The 21,766-nt window shown below is 37.9% G+C and overlaps 1 protein-coding gene across 3 annotated transcripts in view; it reads right to left on the reverse strand.

Moving 5' to 3' along the window:
• The window catches only part of ATP11C (ATPase phospholipid transporting 11C), a 217,500-nt gene that overhangs the window by 46,174 nt on the left and 149,560 nt on the right, over window positions 1–21,766 (reverse strand). For all 3 annotated transcript variants that reach the window (XM_053579888.1, XM_053579887.1, XM_053579886.1), the window contains 5 exons: window positions 20,645–20,908; window positions 15,034–15,208; window positions 10,605–10,707; window positions 9,278–9,423; window positions 182–241 (listed from right to left, as the gene is read on the reverse strand). In XM_053579888.1, coding sequence (XP_053435863.1) covers window positions 182–241; window positions 9,278–9,423; window positions 10,605–10,707; window positions 15,034–15,208; window positions 20,645–20,908 — 748 coding nt within the window. The remainder of the gene's footprint in view (window positions 1–181; window positions 242–9,277; window positions 9,424–10,604; window positions 10,708–15,033; window positions 15,209–20,644; window positions 20,909–21,766) is intronic.

The following is a 21,766-nucleotide window of genomic DNA, read 5'->3' on the forward strand; positions in this document are numbered from 1 at the left end:
AAGCAAAAATATACACATTTGCTACTGTCAAAAACCAGGTCAAGAACAATCAACTCTTGAACCAAAAAAGAGATCCTTTTACTTTGGACATATCTACCTCATTTCTATAAATCTAATACACAAAGATAATTTATTAACAGCAAATGTAAATTCATTATAACAAATAACTCAGGACACAAACCTGTTGCGAGAATCCACAGAAGAACTGGTACAAAAATTGTGGCAAAATGAAACAAAGGTTCTAGAAAAAAATTAAGACAATGGTTAGTACTTTTACTTGATCAACATTATAAATCAAATCAGGAAACTGTACTTCAACAGTCTACAGTCTTTCCTAAATCCTCCTAATGTCAAAATGCAACAAATTGCTATTCCAGAGACATAACAACTCAAAAACGATGAATTCATTTCATAGTAAGACCAACTTTTGTCCCGCCAAGGCAGAAGAGGATCTTGCTTTATGAGAACCTCTTGGTACTATTCTTTCAGAGAAGAAATAAGTGCATCCAATATAACCACCTAATGACACTGTACCTTAAATATGAGTTACCTTTGCAAAGTCATCATAAGATAGACTGACAATGCTGTAAGTGTATATCTAAAGTCAATTAATGCCACAATCAGAATAGATTACGTTGACACTAAGAGTATCAACTAAAGCTTCATTGCTTTTATTACTGCCTCAACCAACTGACATATTAGTATTGAGCACCTAATATATGCAAAGGTGGCACTGTAGGTGATACCAAAAAAAAAAAAGAAAGAAAAAAGCCAACTTCTTTCTCCTGAGGGACTGTTTAATTAAAAAAATACTGAAAATAAGCAGATTAAAAATTACATGTTGGAAATTCATAAGGCAGTAAAAACCACTAAGTGTGACATTGAACTTAATGTTTTTAGGCAAAAGTATCAGAACTAGCATTTTCAAATGAATGCTATCCTTCAAAGTAGGCTGTGAGCTTATTTGAAAGCTGCTGTTCCTTGCTCATGTCTCTAGACTTCTTCCTGGGAACACCCTCCCAGAGCCACTTTTTTTTTTTTTTTTTTTTTGACAGAGTCTCAAGCTGTCACCCTCGGTAGACTGCTGTGGCGTCACAGCTCATAGAAAACTCAAACTCTTGGGCTTAAAGTGATGCTTTTGCCTCCGCCTCCCAAGTAGCTGGGACTACAGGTGCCTGCCACAATGCCTGGCTATTTTTTGGTTGTAGTCGTCATTGTTGTTTGGCAGGCTTGGGCTGGATTTGAACCCACCAGCTCCGGTGTATGTGGCTGGCACCCTTAACCGCTGAGCTACAGGCACCGTGCCTCAAGAGCCACTTTTAAGTTATATCAGAAAACCAGTTTCTTATCTTTTGTCACACATTTTCACTTAGCTAATTCATCAGATTCAGCTCTGGGAGACTTGAAGCTGTTTTTAGAAATGAAATGCAGTTAGCTGGGCATGGTGGCTTACACTTATAGCCCTAATACTCTGTGAGGCTGAGGTGGGCGGATCACCTAAACTCAGGAGTTTAAGACCAGCCTGAGCAAGAGAGAGACCCTGTCTCTAAAAAAAATAGCTGGGTGTTGGGTGGCGCCTGTGGCTCAAAGAAGTAGGGCGCTGGCCTCATATGCCAGAGGTGGTGAGTTCAAACCCAGCCCTGGCCAAAACTGCAAAAACAAAACAAAACAAAAAGCTGTGTGTTGTGGCAAGTGCCAATAGTTCCAGCTATTCAGAAGGCTGAGGTAGGAGGGTCATTTGAGCCCAAGAGTTTGAGGTTGCTGTGAGCTATATACCATGGCACTCTACCCAGGTGACGAAGTGAGACTGTTTCAAAAAATGAAAATAGAAAAAAAAAATTAAATACAGTCTCAAAGGATGGACAGTTGACATGGCTGAGGATATTTAGATGGATATACTACCGGCTCTGGAGACATTCCCTAAAAAGGGTGCTCTACAAGTGTTTGAATCATCCCTGCAACATGAGAATAAGAGCTCCAAAGGTCATTACCTGGAAGAATAGCACTCATTCGTATGTATTGGTTCTGGTACAATACAAAACATTGTCAATGGCATTTCTAGAATCATATTTTATGAAAAAAAAAATAGGTGTTCTCAGGTTGGAGAAAGCAGACCTCAGTGGAGATCATGGGGTAACGTCATGAAAAGAGGAGTGTCTGCCTCCTCCACTGGAATGTAAGATCCATGACAATAGGAATACTGCCTATCCTATTCCATGGTGAAACCTCAGTGCTTAAAACAGTACTTGGCACATGGTAACAGATTCAAAACAAATTTGTTGAGTGACTGAATAAAGTCAGAACTTGATCTAGAACAGTGATTGTCAATTAGTGTGCTGCAGCACACTGGTGTGCTATGAGAGGATCTTAGGTGAGCTTTGAAAAGTTTTAAAGATCATTAATTAAACTGTTTTCAAAAGAAGTTCAAAGTACAGTAAGTATATTCTTTTTTTACTCTTTTTTAATCAACATAATTTAAGTGTGCCACGGAAGTTTAACTATAGGTTTAAGTGTGCTATGAGATCCTACAATTCCTCTACTAGGTATATATCCAGAAGACCAAAAATCAAATTATAACGAAGATATTTGTACCAGAATGTTTATTGCAGCTCAATTCATAATTGCTAAGTCATGGAAGAAGCCCAAGTGCCCAATGACCCACGAATGGATTAATAAATTGTGGTATATGTACACCATGGAATTTTATACAGCCTTAAAGAAAGATGGAGACTTTACCTCTTTCATGTTTATATGGATGGACTGGAACATATTCTTCTTAGCAAAGTATCTCAAGAATGGAAGAAAAAGTATCCAAAATATTCAGCCTTACTATGAAACTAATTTATAGCTTTCATATAAAAGCTATAACCCAATTATAACCTAAGAATATGGGGAAAGGGGAAAGGGAGGGGAGTGGGGAGGATGGATGGAGGGAGGGTTATTGGTGGGACCACACCAATGCATCTTACAAGGTACATGTGAAACTTACTATGGTGCATCTTACAAGGGTACATGTGAAACTTACTAAATGTAGAATATAAATGTCTTAACACAATAACTAAGAAATGCCAGGAAGGCTATGTTAACCAGTTTGATGAAAATATTTCAAATTGTATATAAAACCAGTGCATGATGCCCCATGATTGCATTAATGTACACAGCTATGATTTAATAATAAAAAAAAGGTTGAGAAAACACTGAGCTAGATCTTAAAGATGAATAGGATATATTGATAGCAGGAACCAAGGCAGTGTGGTATATATTTTAAACATATATAGTAAGACAGGGGCAAACTGTGAGCTGCCTTAAAAGCTACACTAATCCTGACATGACAGAGAGTAAAGTTTCGAAGGGACAAGTTGAAAAGTAGCATTCTCTAAACATTAAGCTCCTTGAATTACACAAGAAGGATTAAATGGAGAATCAGAAGGCAGGAAGACCTATCAACTCAAGTATTCTGAAGTGAGGCAATAATAATTTGAAGATAATGACAAGAAAGGAGGAAGGAAATACTTCTTAGCTCAGCCAATGAGGGCTGAACATATTAAAAATCCTCTTGGGACAAAAGATAGCAATAAAAAAGAAATAGTGCAGAGTCGGTAACCAAGATTATACTGGGCATAGAGATAATAACAAAGATAGAGGACATAATCTACCTAAATAATACCCTATACTAGGAACAGGGATATGTCAATTTTGGATTACTGATCCATATTTGCCATTTTAATAATTGTTTTGCTCTCCTAACAGAGCATTCCTGCCATCTGGTGGCAGTTGAGTGAATTGCAGGCCAAAATCCAAAAGCGGCAAACCAAGCTTCTGGGGAATAGGATCAGATTGCTGGGCAAATTTGTATGGCAAATCTTCATGAGATCTACTAGGGGGAAGTTAAGAGAGAATAACCATTTATTCCTACGTGGGGCTGTTACTTACACAGTTCAAGGCCCAGTAGGCCCTAAATATGATAAAGAAAGAGTCCTGGTGAGCCTATGGTAGAAATCTAGTTCTGTTACCTCATAGCTAGAGAGCCAAAGGCAAGTTAAATCTCTCTGAGCCCTACTTTCCACATATTTGAAATGGAAATACTACTACTTGCTTCATAAAGATTAAATAAGAAAATAAAGGGAGGGCAGCACCTGTGGCTCAAAGGAGTAGGGCGCCAGCCCCATATGCCGGAGGTGGCGGGTTCAAACCCAGCCCCAGCCAAAAACTGCAAAAAAAAAAGGAAAAGAAAATAAAGGGATTTTGTCAACTAGCAAAGTATCTTAAACATTGAATTCATCATCATTGTAATCATTATCATCTTCCCCTTCCTCAAGAGTTTGGCCTGGCTACCTGTTGATACTGGCTGGCAGGGTCTTAGCAAATCTATGAACCTGAGTTCACAGTTATATTTATTTTACAAAATACAAAACTAATAAGAAAGACCTATAGTTGATTACAGACAACTGGCACACAAAAGCAGTTGCTGAGTTTTCACTCCTGTAAAATACAAGGAATGAAATTCAAATGCCCTAACTGCTTCGATCATTTAAAACTGGAAGATACACCTGAAACTATACCTACAAACTAGAACCTAATTAAGAAATTTCATAAATGCTATTGCCCTGGTAGATAAAAATAGGTACACAGATTCAGTTTAATGTGTACTATATAATATAATGGTTGGTAGCAGAGAAAAACAAGGTTTTTTTTTTTTTTAAAGAAAAAATTTAGCGTGCAATAATGGGGGCTTAAGATATTGTACAATTTTCATGTTTTAGAAAATATTTAAGTGAGAAAAGACCCTGCCAGCCAGGATCAACTGGTAGCCAGGCCAAACTCTGAGGAAGGGGAAGATTATAATGACTACGGTGATGATTATTAATTCAATATGTGTAAGATACTTTGCTAGCTGATAATATATTAAGTGGAAAAGGCACTGTGCAAAACAATACTTATTATAACAAATAAGTATAAGGCTTCTTTTGAGAGTGATGGAAAAATCTTGGTATTAGTAGCGAAGGTTGTGCACGAGAGTGAATATACTAAAAGTCATTAAACAGTACACTTGAAAATGGTAAATTGTTACATGAATTATACCTCAAAAATTAAAAATAAAAATCCTGGATGTAGTATATAAAGATATGTTTACATTAACTTGTACAGATCAGAATAGATCATAAGGTCACATAACAAAGTATCACCATTGGTTCTCTCAGTTGGTGTGCTTACAGTCATAGATGACCACAAAAATTTCATTATAGAAAAGGAATTATGTATAAATTTTGAAAGAGGGATTTCAGAAAAGTCACTTTTGCATAATTCTCATTTTGCTTAGAGCATTAAGTCACTAACATCCTCAGAAAACCTCACCTTCAGTAGACCTTTCTGTGTAGCTCTTTTAGAACCAGGCCAAGGTTTCACATACTCAAAAAATAAATAATTAAAATAAATCAAGAATAGAGGGGAAGGACACAAATGGAACACAAACATACAAAAAATAATAACCTAACTGCACGTGAAACAAATAACCCAAACATACTATAGTGGTGGAAAGAAAAGGAAATAAGCAATTTTAGAAAACAGCATTTTGATTATATACCCTGTAACAGCTAAATATAAAAAGAACTACATACAACATTTGTGACAACACAGATGAGCCCATGAACCTAGAGGACACTGTGTTAAGTGAAATAAGTCATGCACAGAAAGACAAATATCTCATGATCTCACCTATATGTGGAATCTAAGTGTCAGATCCATAGAGGCAGACAAGTAAAATGGTACCAGAGGCTTAGGGGAGAGGATGGGGAAATGTTTTGTCAAAAGACACGAAAGTTCAGTTAGACAGAAGGAATGAGTCACATAGATCTACTGGACATCATGGTGACAACAATGATAAAAATATACTGTATACTTGAGAGTTGCTGAGAGTAAATTTTAAATGTTCTCATCACAAAAAAAAAGACAAGTATATGAGGTAATACATATGTTAATTAGCTCGATTTAGCCATTCCATAATGTGTACATATATGAAAACATCACATACACACAAATATTTCCAATTTTTGTCAATCAGAAAAACTGCACACAAATACCATATTCCAATGAGCTTGTTTCTCATGAGTATGAGTTCGCAATACTGAAACTAAGTGTATTCCAGGATTAAGCAAATAAGTACATTTATTATGGATTAATAAGAACCATGTTTCTCACCACTGGAGAAAGAGTTACAAATAAGGAAGAGGGAAAAGCTAGAATCAACTCTGTGCTGCTGGACTGGAATCAAAGATGTAAGTTAAGCTTAGTTCATACTGATACCTTTGATTCCAGTCTAACATATGTGTGTGTACCCATATTACACAGCAAGTCCTCACTTAACATGTTGATAGGTTCTTGGAAACTGCAACTTTAAGTAAAATGATGTATAAAGAAACCAACTGTGTGCCACACATGGTGGCTTTTGCCTGTAATCCTAACACTCAGGAAGGCCAAGGCATTAGGATTGAAGTTCAAGATCAGCCTGAACAAGAACAAGACCCCATCTTTACTAAGAAAAACTAGCTGGGTGGCGCCTGTGGCTCAGTCGGTAAGGCGCTGGCCACATATACTGAGGGTGGCGGGTTCAAACCCAGCCCCGGCCAAACTGCAACCAAAAAATAGCCGGGCGTTGTGGTGGGTGCCTGTAGTCCCAGCTACTCGGGAGGCTGAGGCAAGAGAATCGCTTAAGCCCAGGAGTTGGAGGTTGCTGTGAGCTGTGTGAGGCCAGGGCACTCTACCTAGGGCCATAAAGTGAGACTCTGTCTCTACAAAAAAAATAAATAAATAAATAAAATAAAATCATTAAAAAAAAAAAAAAAAGAAAGAAAGAAAAACTAGCTGGCAGCATTGTGGTTCATGCCTGTAGTCCCAGCTACTTGCAAGGCTGAGGCAGGAAGATCACTTGAAGCCAGGAGTTTGAGGTTGTTGTGAGCTAGGCTGGTGCCATGGCATTCCAGCGTGGGCAACAGAGTGAAACTGTATCTCAAAACGAGCAAATAAACAAACACCAATTGTTTTTTCTCATCAACACTATAATAAAATGATGTGACTCTGAATGAAACAATGTTATTGAAGGGCCTGGTATATACATCATTTTACTTAAGGTCATGGTTTCCAAAAACTTATCAATGTTGTTAAGTGAGGACTTAGCTATATATACACAGATATAGATTTTTTATATGCATATACATATATATTTCCTAATTCTGTCCACTGTGAAGGCCTAGAACCAACTTCAGCTGAGCAGCAATGAGCACAAATAACACCCAGATTTTGATTTCTAAATATGACTTGCAAATAAAAGGAACCAGTATTCCCTGGAGAAATGTCTGAATCCAGGGCTGGGACAGGAAAAAGAAAAAAATGAGCCTAGAACATCATGTAGTCCAGGAAATAAATAAGTCTTCAAAAATTATGGAGATAAAGACATAGGAGCTCCTAGTGACCAAATACAGGACAATCTGAGCAATAAAATAATGACAGCAGAGGATTTTAACTCAGAAAATAAAACAGCTGTTTTAGTAACAGAATCTTCTTTTCAAATTGAAATTACACATAGCAGAGTAGAAGAGTCTTGATACACTCAAAACAGCATTTGAAGCAAGTTATCAAAATTAACATTGTCATTAATGAGACATATTGACAAGCTGTGCCTCCTGATATGATGCACTAAAAAGGCTGTTACAACATCACTTCTGTGGTGTTTATACCAAAATGCATAATCTGAATCTAATAAGCAAACATTAGAAAAGCCCAAGTGGAAAGACATTCTACAAACTAATTAGTACTCTTTAAAAATGTTAAGAACACAAAGACAGGAACCGTCCCCCATTAAAAAAGACCAAAGAGACATGTTAGTTTAAATGCAAAGGTGATTCTGAAAAGAAACGAACCACAAAAAGAACATCTGTGAGACCAAAGGCAAAATTTGAATACATTATGCAGACTAGTTAATAGTAATGTACAAATTAATACCAATTTGCTGATCCTGATAACTCTATTGTGGGTTATCTAAGGCAGTAACAGTTGATGAAGCTGGGCAAAGGCTATATGAGAGTTATTTCATTGATTTATAACTTTTTTAAAGTCTAAAATTATTTCAAAATGAAAAGCCAAAAAAAGTTTAAACTTCACTGACCAGAACATAGGACAGAAGATCAGGTTCTGGCCCATATCAGCTTAAAATGATTTGCATACCTTAGAACAGGGTGTCCAATCTTTTTTTTTTTCTTCTGCTATACACAGGAAGAATAAAAGTTGTCCTGGGCTATACATTAAATACACAAATGCTAATGAAAGCAGATTAGGGAAAAAAGGTCTGTGAATACTTTTTGAGATATTTAATATCACAGCTAGCAAAAAAACGACTTCACAAAATCAGAATTGTGGCCCATGGGCCACAAGTTGGACACCCCTGCCTTACAGCAGTTATTTCAATTCATTACACATCAGTGGCTTTAACTATATTTATGGATTCCAAATTATACTATTATACTCTGAGAAACCTATGGGGCAGGACAAAAAGGCTGAAGAATTAGGCAGCCCTGGCTCATTACACTTCACTCAAAGCATTCCTACTTTGATCTACTTTATCTGGGTAATTTCACTTGACAAGAGGATTTTGCTCCTGGAAAAAGTAGCTTGAAACACTATTTAGCACAGAAAGGGAACCAACTATTGATACATGACCTAACTTCGATGAAGCTCAAAAACATTATGCTAAGTGAAACAGGCCATCCACAAAGAATACATGTGATTCCATTGATAAGAATTTCTAGAACAGGAAAAAACAAATATGTATATCACATATATTACATTTATATCCATATATTCTCTATCATACATACTATTACATATGGTATAGGAACATAAATCAGATTAGTTGTTTGGGGCAAGGGTAGAGAAGACTGGGAGGGAACGTAATGAGAATTCCATAGGATGATGGAAATATTCTACTTTTTATTTGGGGTGGTCGGTTAGTAGGTATATATATATATATGTTTGTCTAAATTCATGGAACTGTACACTTTTAATGACTGCACTTTATTGTGTTTAATCTATAGTTCAATAAAGTTGACTTTAAAACTGTATTTTAAATCTTTTGCATCAAAGGAATTCCTGGTTTCTGAGTCATTAAAATCATTAATGACTGCCAAAAGCAACATGAAAAAAAGGAAGAATAAAACCACGACCAATCTGACCTAATGCTGACTTAAATAGTCAGAAATTAAATTACAAATATTTTATCACATACCTTATAGAAGAAATACTGTACAAGGTGTGCTATTCTCACATAATATAGATGTCCATGAGCCAATAGCAGTTTCTTTAAATGTTTAAACTTTGGAACAGAATAATCGCTATTCCTGGCTGCTTGGCGACCTTCTTTGCCTTTAATACCTAAAAAGAGAATATCTCTATAGGGTGAGTGCTTTATGGAATAAGCAACCCCCTAGTCTATTTTCACATTTTCAACTTGCTTAAATATTATAGTTCAACGGTATAGTTCAGCTTTACTTTTTTTCTTTTAACCCAAAAGGGCTTTGTTAACAGTGACACTGAAACTTACCAAATAAAAGGAAAGTTAAGTTTAATTGGTAACTACCTATCTGAAACACAAAATAAAAGAATTAAATGGAATCATTATTTCAATCATTACAAGACAAAAAATATCTGGAGACAAAAAAATTCAACCTGAAAATTATTTTTAAGGCATTCATTAAGTGCTTAATTGTGCTTTGACACTAGACTAGGTGCTACAGTAAGGCCATTCAGAAACTTGGGGTTTGCAGTCTAGGAACTCAATGAGAAAATGGTAAAATCCTTACACTGAATGAAATTCTGACTAATAGCCCAAGGGTTCCATGAGCTCAAACACCCTTAGGCCCTTTCCATAATGGATAACCTATGAGTGGAACTTAAGAGTTCTATACTAAATAGGACTACTTCCAAATGGAAAAAAAGGATTGAGAATCAAAACTGCAGTACAATAATTTTCCAGACGTTAATTTTCGATGTGGCCCCACCCTACTGCCAAATAAAAGGTCCTGGGGTGTTAGGTTTATTGTGTAACAGCAGCCTGATGAGAAAAATGGTACAGGTGGTAGAAAAGCAATTGTTGAATGTCAACATATAATTCAACACTACAGCTCAAACCACCCCTCAGTACTGCCACATCAGTGAACATCAACCCGCCAATTATCATTTCTTAGCTCTCAACGATTAAGAATCTCAAAAGATACAACACAGCAACATAAGCAGGCAGTGTGGCCAGGGGCAGAAAAATCAATATAATTTCATGTATAATGTCAAAGTGAGAATTAAACAATCAATTGTGTTGCCCATAGGTTTGGGAAATTCACTTTACTTGGCTAATCAAAGAATAGCCTCTAACTTAGTATTGCTACATTTCTGCCAGAGATGGACATGGTCAGATGGGGCCCTTCATTCATTTTAACATTTATCATTCCCAAATTCAAATTTAAGATGTATAACCAAAATGATCTCTCCAGAATGTAAGACCATTTACCAAAAAGCAATAATGATACCTTATAGCTGCTATCTCATTAGATGTTTCTTACCTATTCCCACATGGGATTCCAAGATCATACTAACATCATTGGCACCATCACCTATCGACAGAGTTATTGGGCTGCCTTTTAAATTCTTCACCATTCGGACGATCTAAATATTAAATACAAAAGAGGTATAGAAAGGGTCAAAGCAGAATTTAGGAATTTATGCCTCATTCACACTTGTAAATCGCAGCCCAGCAAACAGAAAGGTAGTTTGTGTATACATAGCCATCCCTCAGTTTCCACAGGTGATTGGTTCCCAAATCCTCCATGGATTCCAAAAGTGTCCTATGTACTTTAAATCATCTATAGATTACTCATACATAATAATACCTAATACAATGTAAATGCTACGTAAATATTTGTTATAATAAATTAGTTTTTAATTGTATCATTTTTTATTATTGCCTTGTTGTTGTTGTTATTTTGGGGATTTTTCTAATATCGTTGATCCATGGTTGCATAAATCCACAGATGCGAGACCCATGGATCAGACCCATGGGGGGCTGACTATATGTATATACAATAGTCTTGAATTCTCAGATGCAGAAGACGGCCATTCAAATGCAACACCAGCACCCACTTACTTTTAGGTCTGTGCATATATGATCAAAAATCTTGCCTCTCATTCATATTGCAAGTCAACACATTTCCCTCTTTTATCATTACATCTTGTGTTCTTTCATATCAGATGTTGTAGGTGTGACAGTGCAGGACAGAAAGCTTATCAGGGCACCGCACAGGACCACCAGAACAAAAGTGGGAAGCCAGAGAACAATGTTTTTGGTTTCTTCTTACTCTCTCCTCTCTGATGACACTGCCACCTTCCCTAGGAGCACCACAACCCTCATCCCCAAGAACTTACCTAATATTAAATTCTTATACCCATCTGGTTTTCAACTAAACTTTATTAAATCTCATTGCTCAATATGGTTTAACCTTTCCTATCGGTAGCTGTATCTTAAAAGGGGCATTTTAAAGTGGGTGACATTTGCAGAAAGTTTCCAAAGATATGTGTATAAAGCCTGTAACTATTCCTTGAGTGTTTCTTCAAAATGTGTAAATGCTATTGTGTATAGCTTAGTGCTGTCTTCATGGCAAGTACTAAATAAAATTTTCATCCCTGGTACTGAAACACTTATGTCTTGGGGTTATCCAAAACTTCCTGGAAAAGTTACTTGTGGGAAGTGGGAAGTTATTGGGTAAGCAGCTGCCCTCCTACCTTATGTTTTAAATCATAATCACTGTTTGATAAATCCCTTGCAATCTAACAGTTTTAATTTTAAATAATTTAGCAGTTAAATAACGCTTTGCAAAAATTCTTTCCTCACAATTGCTCTGACAGTTGATATAAATAAAATACATTTTTAACATAACTAAAGTTATTGAAAATCATTTATATGAGGCTAGAGAACCCTGCAGTTATTTATTTTAATATAATTCAATCAGGTTTTAATTGTAGTAAGTACCACAAAAAAATACATATCCAATTCCATTTACCACAAAAATGATCTGACTGTGAAATTCCAGCTTTCCCCCAGTCCCTCCCCACATTTGGTTCTTCTTAAAAGCTTGTATAAGACTGTCAGAAATAACTCATAAGTGAAAAAACTCAAAGACAAAATTAAAGAACCCAAATTAAATTTATTCTTGATGGGCTACAATATTGGTTAACTAATTACATCAATTATAGCAGTACAGTGCAGTAATGATTTTCACCTCAAGGAAGAAAAGCTACAGCCAGAGAAGACAATAAAATTATCAAGGGAGAGAAGTTCTGCATAAAAATATAGATTAAAACTAGTAAAACTTGCCATTGTGGAAAGAGACACACCTAAGAAGACACGTTTGGTAAGCAGCTAAAGAAGTAAAGTAGAAGTCCCAAGACTTGAATTGGAGATAGTGACTTGAACATCAGCTATTTAGACATGACAGGTGAGTGAGTAGGTGACATCCCTAAAAAAAGTTAACTATAGTGAGAGAAATAAACCAGAGTGAGGACTGAAACCCAAGGAGGACCACACTTAGGGTGGGACAAGCAGGATGCAGTTAAGCATTCAATATACCTGTGTGGGCAGTGAAATAGTCAAAACCCAGGTGACAAATTTTTGTTTTGTTTTGGTTTTTCCCCCAGGTGAGAAATTTAAGCAGCACACGATGAACAATGAATGTGTGTGTGTGTGTGTGCGTGTGTGCGCGCGCATGTGAGAAAGAGAAAGAGAGAGAGAAGAGGGGTAGGGGGGGAGAAGGGAGAGCGAAAGAGAGAGAGATAGACAGTCAGATAGATAGATATCACTTTTGGAGGCAAGCCTTGACTAAGGTGAGAGATTTCTATGGATACTGTTCTGACTGGATCTGATTCCCCAGCTGGGGCCAAGTGAAGTTTTCAAGATTAAAGTAAAGAAAGAAGGGCCTCTGACTGCAGCGGGGACTGTGAGCTAGAAGTAGATAGAAGCAATGCTCCAACTAGGATAGGCAGCGTGTGTGTGTGTGTGTGTGTGTGTGTGTGTGTGTGTTGGGGAGAGTATATGATATATAAAGCAAAGACACAAATGAAGCCATCCTCTTGTCTAGAGCAATTAGCTAAAGAATTGAAGAAGCAAGACTAACACATATGAAAGATTATCCAGCAGTGTACACAGAAGCGAAACAGTATGTGAATGAGACTCTCAGTCTCCCTGTACCTAGTGCATACAAAGAAGCAAGGTGAGGCAGATCAAAGCAGGCTGGGTGAGCAGGAGAAGGTAGCACACGGGAGGTGGCTCTTGAGCTGGGTTTTATTATGAGTAAAATTTTTGTTGGGCCAGGGGAATTCAGAGAGAATTCCAGATGATAAAATGATGTGAGAAAAATTTTAGAAGTTGCCCTGAGAATGGCACATGGAAGAGATACAAAGAGGGAACAACCAGAAAAGAGTGGCAAATTTATGCTGGATAGGAAATGATAGTGAATACAAAGTATGTAGAGACACATAAAGGACACGGGGTGGGGGGCCACATTCAGTCATCTACCCTTCATCCTGAGGGACCATGAAACCACTGAAAGTGAGAAAGAATACATGATGGTAAGAATAGAGTTTTAACAAGATTAACTTAGTGTGGGAAAAGACAACAAAGGTAGGTAAAAGCGAGGAGGCCATTGAGGAGACTAAATCAAACAGTCTGTGTATAATGCTGTTAACAGTTTAGACTAGGCTGACAGTTAAGAGGTTTCAAAAGATGGCACCAAAATAAGAGCTTTAATGAAAGGTGGGATCAATAGGATATGGTGACTAAATACAGGGGCAAGGATGACAATCAAAGGCAATTTTGAGACTTAAGGAGCAAAAGAAAAATAGTACTGGTAAAGAGTAATGTAAGACAAGAAAAAAACCAAGCCAGTGTGCATAGAAATTATAAGATGTCTTGAGTGTTAGAATGTTATGTGACAGTAGGCAATCCATATGGAGTTATCTAGCAGACAGCTAGAAATAGGAGACTGAACGTTAAGAAAAAGTCAGGGCCAGATTTTTTTTTTTTTTTTTTCACCCAGGCTGGAGTTCACTGCAGCCTTGTACTCCTGATCTCAAATGCTCCTCCTGCCTCAGCTTCCTGAGTAGTTAGAACTATAGGTGTGCACCAAGAATCCCAGCTATTAGTTTTTTTCTTTTTTTAAAATTTATTTATTTATTTATTGGTAAAGATGGGGTTTTGCTATGTTGCCTAAGTTGGTCTCAAACTCCTGGCCTCAAGCAATCCTCTGACCTTGGCCTCACAAAGTGATGAGATTACAGGAATCAGCCACTGCATCTAGCTAGGCCCCAAGATTTATCAACAAAAGTCAGAGAAATGGATGTGTTTATCCACAGAGATAGTCCTTAAAGTAAAAAAGAGAGAAGACTCTGCCCTAGAGAAAACTGATAATTAGGGAGAAGACGGAGGATAGTACAACATAAAAAAGACAGTACCTTGCAGAAGAGGATAAAAACCCAGCAGGACTACGGGCCATCACAGAAACCAAGAAAGGAGAGCTTTAAAGAGGACATAACTGACAGTGTCAAACGCAAAGGAAAAATGAGAAAGATAATAGAAGACAACACAAGGGACTGGGCCAAATTTGCTTGCACGAAAGCCACCAGAGTAAGAAAAGCAGAAACAACATGTGGGACTAATGTCATAGGTTAGAAGCAGTGAAACAGAGATAGCAGACATGAAGCACTCATTATAGAGAAAAGTCTGGAAGGCAAACAACTGGATAGCAAACTTGAAGGGACAACAAAGTACAGCAAAGATTTAATTTGAAATGGGAAAAGACTTCTGAGTTTGATCACAAAGAACAAGATGGGGAAAAAGGAAATTATATGGCACTAATGGCTTTTTGAAGAAAAAAATTAAAAGAAAACCAAACATTTGCATATATGTGCATAGGAAGAAAATTAACCAATGCCCACACTTACCTGGGCTTTCTGTAATGGTGCCATCCGGCAGCAGAGCACTGCAGTACACTTCATACAAATTTGTAGGAAAATATTTTTGTAATTGTTTGAACTAGGGTCTTGGCTAGAATTTAGTATGAGTGACAACGTGGAGCCATCAATGATTAATCCATATTCCTGATGTTCTGTCCATGCTCTGAAAAAGAAGACCAACGCTGTGTTTGAATCTATTATACACTTCTATTTAGAATCTTGATTTTTTTTTAAACCACAAAGAGAAGGATCCCAGATGATTTATCAATCTGGTTCCTTGACCTGTTCATTCTAAAGAAGCAACTGCCTGGAGTGGTGTCGGTGGATCAAGGAGTAGGGCACTGGCCCCATATGACGGAGGTGGTGGGTTCAAACCCAGCCTTGGCCAAAAACTGCAAAAAAAAAAAAAAAAAAAAAGGCAACTGCCTCTAATAATGGTTCAACACTGACTTTCTATAACACCTTTTTTGAGACTCAGGCTGTCTATGTAGTTTATAGTAACTTCTAAAACATATAGATATGAAGAAGGTTGGGCAGCCTGCCTCTGTATAAGAAATTCAAGGTGAATATTTCCAAGTACAGATCAATCAAATTCTGATATGGAGACAAATCATCAGTTAATTTAAACTTCCGAATGACATGGAGAAGACAAAATGGTTTTAGGGTAAACAAATCAGAGACCTTTCTCTAATATCTTTGCCTGAGTGAAAATGCCTTTCCAGAGAACACAGCTTCTCAAATATGACAGAATATCTAAAAGATATAATGTTCATTAAAGAATGTCATACAATACTGATATATAGTCTTTAAATGAGTATTATTTATATTAGTTTAGTGCAGCGGTTTCTCAACCTGTGGGTTGCGACCCCTTTGTAACGATGAAAATACATCGCAGCATTAGGAAGGCTGAGAACCACTGGTTTTTTAGTGGTTCTCAGTCCTAGCTTTCCCAAAAAAAAAAAAAACAAAAAACAAAAACAAAACACTGGGTGGCTTGGGCGGCGCCTGTGGCTCAAAGGAGTAGGGCACTGGCCCCATATACTGGAGGTGGCAGGTTCAAACCTGGCCATGGCCAAAAACTGCAAAAAAAAAAAAAAAAAAAAAAAAACACTGGGTGGCTTTAAAACATTGTTCACACCTGGGGTCCATCCCCAGACCGATTAATTCAGAGCATCTGGGACAGGGCTTGTTTATATACAGGTATATTTTATAAGCTCCTGAGGTGATTCCCATGCATAGCCAGAACTAAGAGAGATTAGGTACAGGAAAGATGAATGTAACAGGTGCCAAATACTTAAGAAAACATATGGGGGGAAACTTAACAACTGAGAAAACTCTGCCAATTAATATTCTTTTTGCAATTAATAAAAACAGTGGTAGGTGGTGCCTGTGGCTCAGTGAGTAGGGCGCTGGCCCCATATACTGAGAGTGGCGGGTTCAAACCCAATCCCAGCCAAACTGCAACAAAAAAATAGCCGGGTGTTATGGCGGGCACCTGTAGTCCCAGCTACTCGGGTGGCCGAGGCAAGAGAATCACCTAAGCCCAGGAGTTGGAGGTTGCTGTGAGCTGTGATGCCATGGCACTCTACCGAGGGTGACAAAGTGAGACTCTGTCTCTAAAAAAATAAAATAAAATAAAACAGTGGTTATTCAACTTTCCCTCAGGAAGTCTTGTGTGCCATTTGAGAACCACTGCAGTAAAAGCATTAGACACAAAAGGATCTTTTAGTTATAGATTCAGTTGTCTAATTTAATGCTTCACAATGTTTAATGTGCTAAGCAATCATCTGGGCATCTTGTTAAAATGCAGATTCTCATTCAGTAGGTTGAGGGTGGGACATGAGATTTTGCTTTTCTAATAAGTTGCCCAGTGACAATGAAGCTGCTATTCTATTCTATTGTAAACTTTGAGTAGTGAAGGCCTAATATACCTCATCATTCTTTTATTCCATATTTCTTCAGTGTATACCTTTAACACCATAATATGTTGTACTTATCCATATTTTGCTTCATAATTTCATGAGCATTTTTTTTTCAGACAAGATTCTCACTCTGTTGCCTAGGCTAGAGTGTCATGGCATCAGCCTAGCTCACAGCAACCTCAAAGTCCTGGGTTCAAGCAATTCTCCTACGTTAGATGTCCGCCTAATTTTTCTAATTTTAGTAGAGATGGGGGTTTTGCTCTTGCTCTGGCTGGTCTCAAACTCCTAAGCTCAAGTGAACCTCCTGCCTCAGACTCCAAGAACTCTAGGATTTCAGGAGTGAGCCACCATGCCTGGCCATGAGCACTCTTTATTCACTAATTAAAGAGGTTACCATCATGTGTTCTCTTTCTTTGCTCCCCTACTCATGTAACTAACTGGGCAGAAAACAGCAGCTCAATAATCATTAAGCAATATTGGTAAGCACCAACTATAAGCAGACCATATAGAATAATACAAAGAATTACTGACTAAATTTTTTTTTGAGAGAATAGAAAATTTCCTTAGAGTGATCAAAGCATACATGAGAGAACATACCCAACCAAACAAGATAATAAATGCTTGATACCCAGTCATTGGGGCAATAAATGTACACTGGGAAGAACAGTGGGATCTTTGTGGTGTGGTATCTCAAATGGGACTTGGAAGATAGGGAAGAAAGAGGGGAAGAGACTATATGTTGTGGTGCACTAGGAAAGCAAGTTGAAAAGGTGACTTAAGCTGGGCCCAGTGGCTCACACCTGTAATCCCAGCACTGTAGGAGGCTGAGGAGGCAGAATTGCTTGAGCTTAGGAGTTCAAGACCCCGACTCATAAAAAAATGAAAAAATGCAGCCGAGCACCGTGGGAAGCACCTATAATCCCAACGGCTTCTGGAGGCTGAAGCAGCAGGATGCCCACAGCCCAAGTCTGAGGTTGCAGGGAGCTATGAAGCCATTGCACTCTGCTCAAGGCATAGGGTGGGACTCTGTCCCAACAACAACAAAAAAGAAAAGGTGACTTAAGTCCTTTGCTGCACCTGAATTTGTGAGTAATGGAAAAACACTACAGGTTTCAGAGCATGACTGTGCCATAAACAGTGCTTCATGTGAAGACCACTCGCCTGGCAGAAGGGCTTAACGGATCTGAGGTGTGAAGTGCTGGGCCTCTGATGGAGGACACTTGCGCTGAGAATGGGAGCATAGATAAGCCTTGGGAGCTGAATTAAAGGGGAAGAGACAAAGGAGCAGAAGCTGTCAAAAGGCGATTCTGGGTCTAAAACCTCTATAATTGGTGAAGAGACAGCTAAGAAGAGAAGTTTATCTGAGATAGTGATGGTAAGTTTTCCATATGCCTTGGCTTTTGCAAAAATACCCCAAAGCAATGGACTCAATCATGTTCTTCTAAAGTTTGTATGTTGAAGCTCTACCCCCAATGTGATATTACTTGGAGATGGGGCCTTTAGGAGGTAATTAAGTTTAGGAAAGTCGTTGAGAGTGGGGCCCTCATGATGGGATTTGGACTTGTTATGGACTGAATTGTATTCTTCCAAAATTTATCTGTTGAAGCCCTCACTCGCAATGTTATGGTATCAAGAGGCAGCGCTGGGCGGCGCCTGTGGCTCAGTCGGTAGGGCGCCGGCCCCATATACCGAGGGTGGCGGGTTCAAACCTAGCCCCAGCCAAACTGCAACCAAAAAATAGCCAGGTGTTGTGGCGGGCACCTGTAGTCCCAGCTACTTGGGAGGCTGAGGCAAGAGAATCGCCTAAGCCCAAGTGTTGGAGGTTGCTGTGAGCTGTGTGAGGCCGCGGCACTCTACCGAGGGCCATAGGGTGAGACTCTGTCTCTACAAAAAAAAAAAAAAAAAAAGAGGCAGGGCTTTGGGGAGGCAATTAAGTTTAGGTGAATTAATGAAGGTAGGGTCCTCATGATGGGATTACTGGCCTTACAACAGAATAGTCACCAGAGCTCCCTCTGCCATGTGAGTACACAGGAAGAAAGGTGCCATCTCCAAACCAGGAAGAGGGCCCTGATCAGAAACCAACCATGGTAAGACTCCAGTCACAGACTTTTAGCTTCTAGAACTGTGAGAAATAAATTTTTGTTGTTTAAGCCACCCAGTCTATGTATGGTATTTTGTTACCGCAGCCCAAGCACGCTAAGACAAAAAAGGACAAGTAAAATTCACGTCAACTTGGACTATCTATATAAGTACCATCTGGCTAAAGAAAAAAAACACTTCTCATAGGCAATTAATAAAAACCTGTTTATTCTCAATGGTGGCCAAATATGAAAAGAACAATAGCTGTTTTAGAATTGGCCATAGCTTCATGAATGTGGGCTATTCTTTTCTACAGCTAAATTTAAACATTAGAGAAAAGGATGTAGATACTGCATAGCTGTTAAAAGCATGAGCCCTAGAATTGAATAGACTTGGTCAACCCCCTATTAGCTGTGCGATTTAAACAAGTCACTTCATCTTGCTGAGCTTAAGTTTCCCTATCTGCAAAATGAAGAAAATAAGATTGCCTAACTGTGTTGTTAATGTTGATTAAATGAGAATAATCATACAAGAGCTTAACACTGTTAAGGGAACATAAAGTGTGCTCAAGAAATGGAAAAAAGAAAGAAATGGAAAATATTGCTTATGGGTCTCTGAAGCTAGTGTAGGCAAATTCAAGGGCATCCCAAAAAGGGAAATCAATTTGCTTATGGCCAAGGTAAATTCAAGTAATTGGCTCAGACAAGGCTGAGCCTTGATCAATAGGAAGTGCAGAAGATCCATCTGTGGGTACTGAATTATCATGCATCAGTGGCTTTCCTTGAGATGCTTATGTACCACAAGTTCTTCTTTTTTTTGTAGAGACAGAGTCTCACTTTACCGCCTTCAGTAGAGTGCCATGATGTCATAGGACTCACAGCAACCTCTAGCTCTTGGGCTTCCGCGATTCTCCTGCCTCAGCCTCCGAGTAGCTGGGACTACAGGCGCCCGCCACAACGCCCGGCTATTTTTTGGTTGCAGTTCAGCCGGGGCTGGGTTTGAACCCACCACCCTTGGTATATGGGGCCGGCGCCCTTCTCACTGAGCCACAGGCACCACAAGTTCTTCTTAAACAGCTAGCTGAAAGCAGAGTTAAAGTGGCCAACTTATCTTAAACAAAAAAAAACAAAAAAACAACACTCACCATGTTAACAAATATATGGTTCCCTTTGGAGTTCTGATTCAGGAGAGTTCACAGAAAAGTGTTCCAGAAATTAAAGTGCATGGAAACTATTAACAGGTTGATTTTATTACATTCAATTTAAGAGACCATGAAAAGGAATATTTTTCACTTAATATAGACAAGACCAGAATATCAACACTGAATACCTAAATGCTAAACATTTAAAAATTGAGCTATTTTTCTAAACCCTGAGAAATGCAGAATTTTCTTTAAGTTAAAAGAGAGGTGGAAAATGTCAAATAATCTCAAATGGGCCATTAGCTAAGTCCTCAGGGAATATTTTAATTTGTAAGGATAAAACACCTGTAAATAGAAAAATAACGAATCACAAAAAATGGTGCTTGTTGCTCTAAGCAGTTGTGATTTACATCTGTACCAATATCTAAATATTAAAAAAAAAGATGCACTTTCTTACTTTTTAAGGCTTCTGGTATTTTTAGGAAATTCATGCAGCAACTTTTTCCGATATTCAATCAACAATTCATGTAATCGATCTTCTTTCCTTTCACTTTCTTCAATAGTTTTTGTGGTCAGTTCCAAGAGTTCAGTGTTGGTTTGGAAAAGGCGACAGGCATAACACGTGGATTTGGCTGTCTCCATTTTGTCCCCAGTAAGCACCCAGACTTTCAGGCCTGCGGCATGCAGAGCTTCAATGGTCTCTGCAGCTTCATCTTGTAGCCTGGAAACACAAACACTGTTATCCTCCAAAATCCCTTACCAATATTCTACAAAAAGGCTTGCTAAACAGAATATTTTTATAATTCACAGCAATTTTAGAGTCCTGATACCTTATCGTGGTTTTCTTATAGATCCCTAATCATTGTGAGAGTGTTGTCTCTGGCATGGTTTTATATATGACAGTAAATTTCAAACAATGAGGCTTAGAAACATTTGTGATAACTTCTGAGGTGTAACTAGTATTCAGTGGCAGAACTGAGAGTTGTCACTCTAAGCTAAAATGTTCTGAAACTCATCAAACATTGTATTTACTGTCACTTTTGCATATTTCATTACATGTTATATCTCACCATACAAATACTTAACATGGTTCAAAATATAAGAACCCAAACCACTTCTAATCAAATACCTAGAGAAGTTAGTAAATCCCCATCCCTGAGGAGCTTTAATAACAAGAACACCAATCATCAGGAATGAGAATTTAAGTATAATTCTGAAAGGTAAAAATAGAAAAATAATACTTTTTTTTTGGTTCCTTTTGGCCATAGAGTAAGAATGACATTAGACTAAATGAATTTCATAAGAATTTCAATACCTTCCAACGTGGCTGAATATGTCCACAACTTTTTGTTTGGTTAAATCTTATAATTTGCATTTACAGAATATAAAACTTACTATTTCAAGTAGATTAATGCTAGAACCCTACAATCATGTCTGAAAGAGCTCTGCCTGTATAGTTAAAAGCACATTATTTTTAAGTATACAGAAACACTCTGGTCTGTTATACCAGTTAGATTACGCTCTCATGTTGTTTGCTCTACCTTGAATTTCCTTTCTTCTCATCTCTGTTAAAATCTTT

This window comes from Nycticebus coucang, chromosome X (assembly GCF_027406575.1).
Source record: "Nycticebus coucang isolate mNycCou1 chromosome X, mNycCou1.pri, whole genome shotgun sequence".
In the NCBI taxonomy this organism is placed as follows: domain Eukaryota; kingdom Metazoa; phylum Chordata; class Mammalia; order Primates; family Lorisidae; genus Nycticebus; species Nycticebus coucang.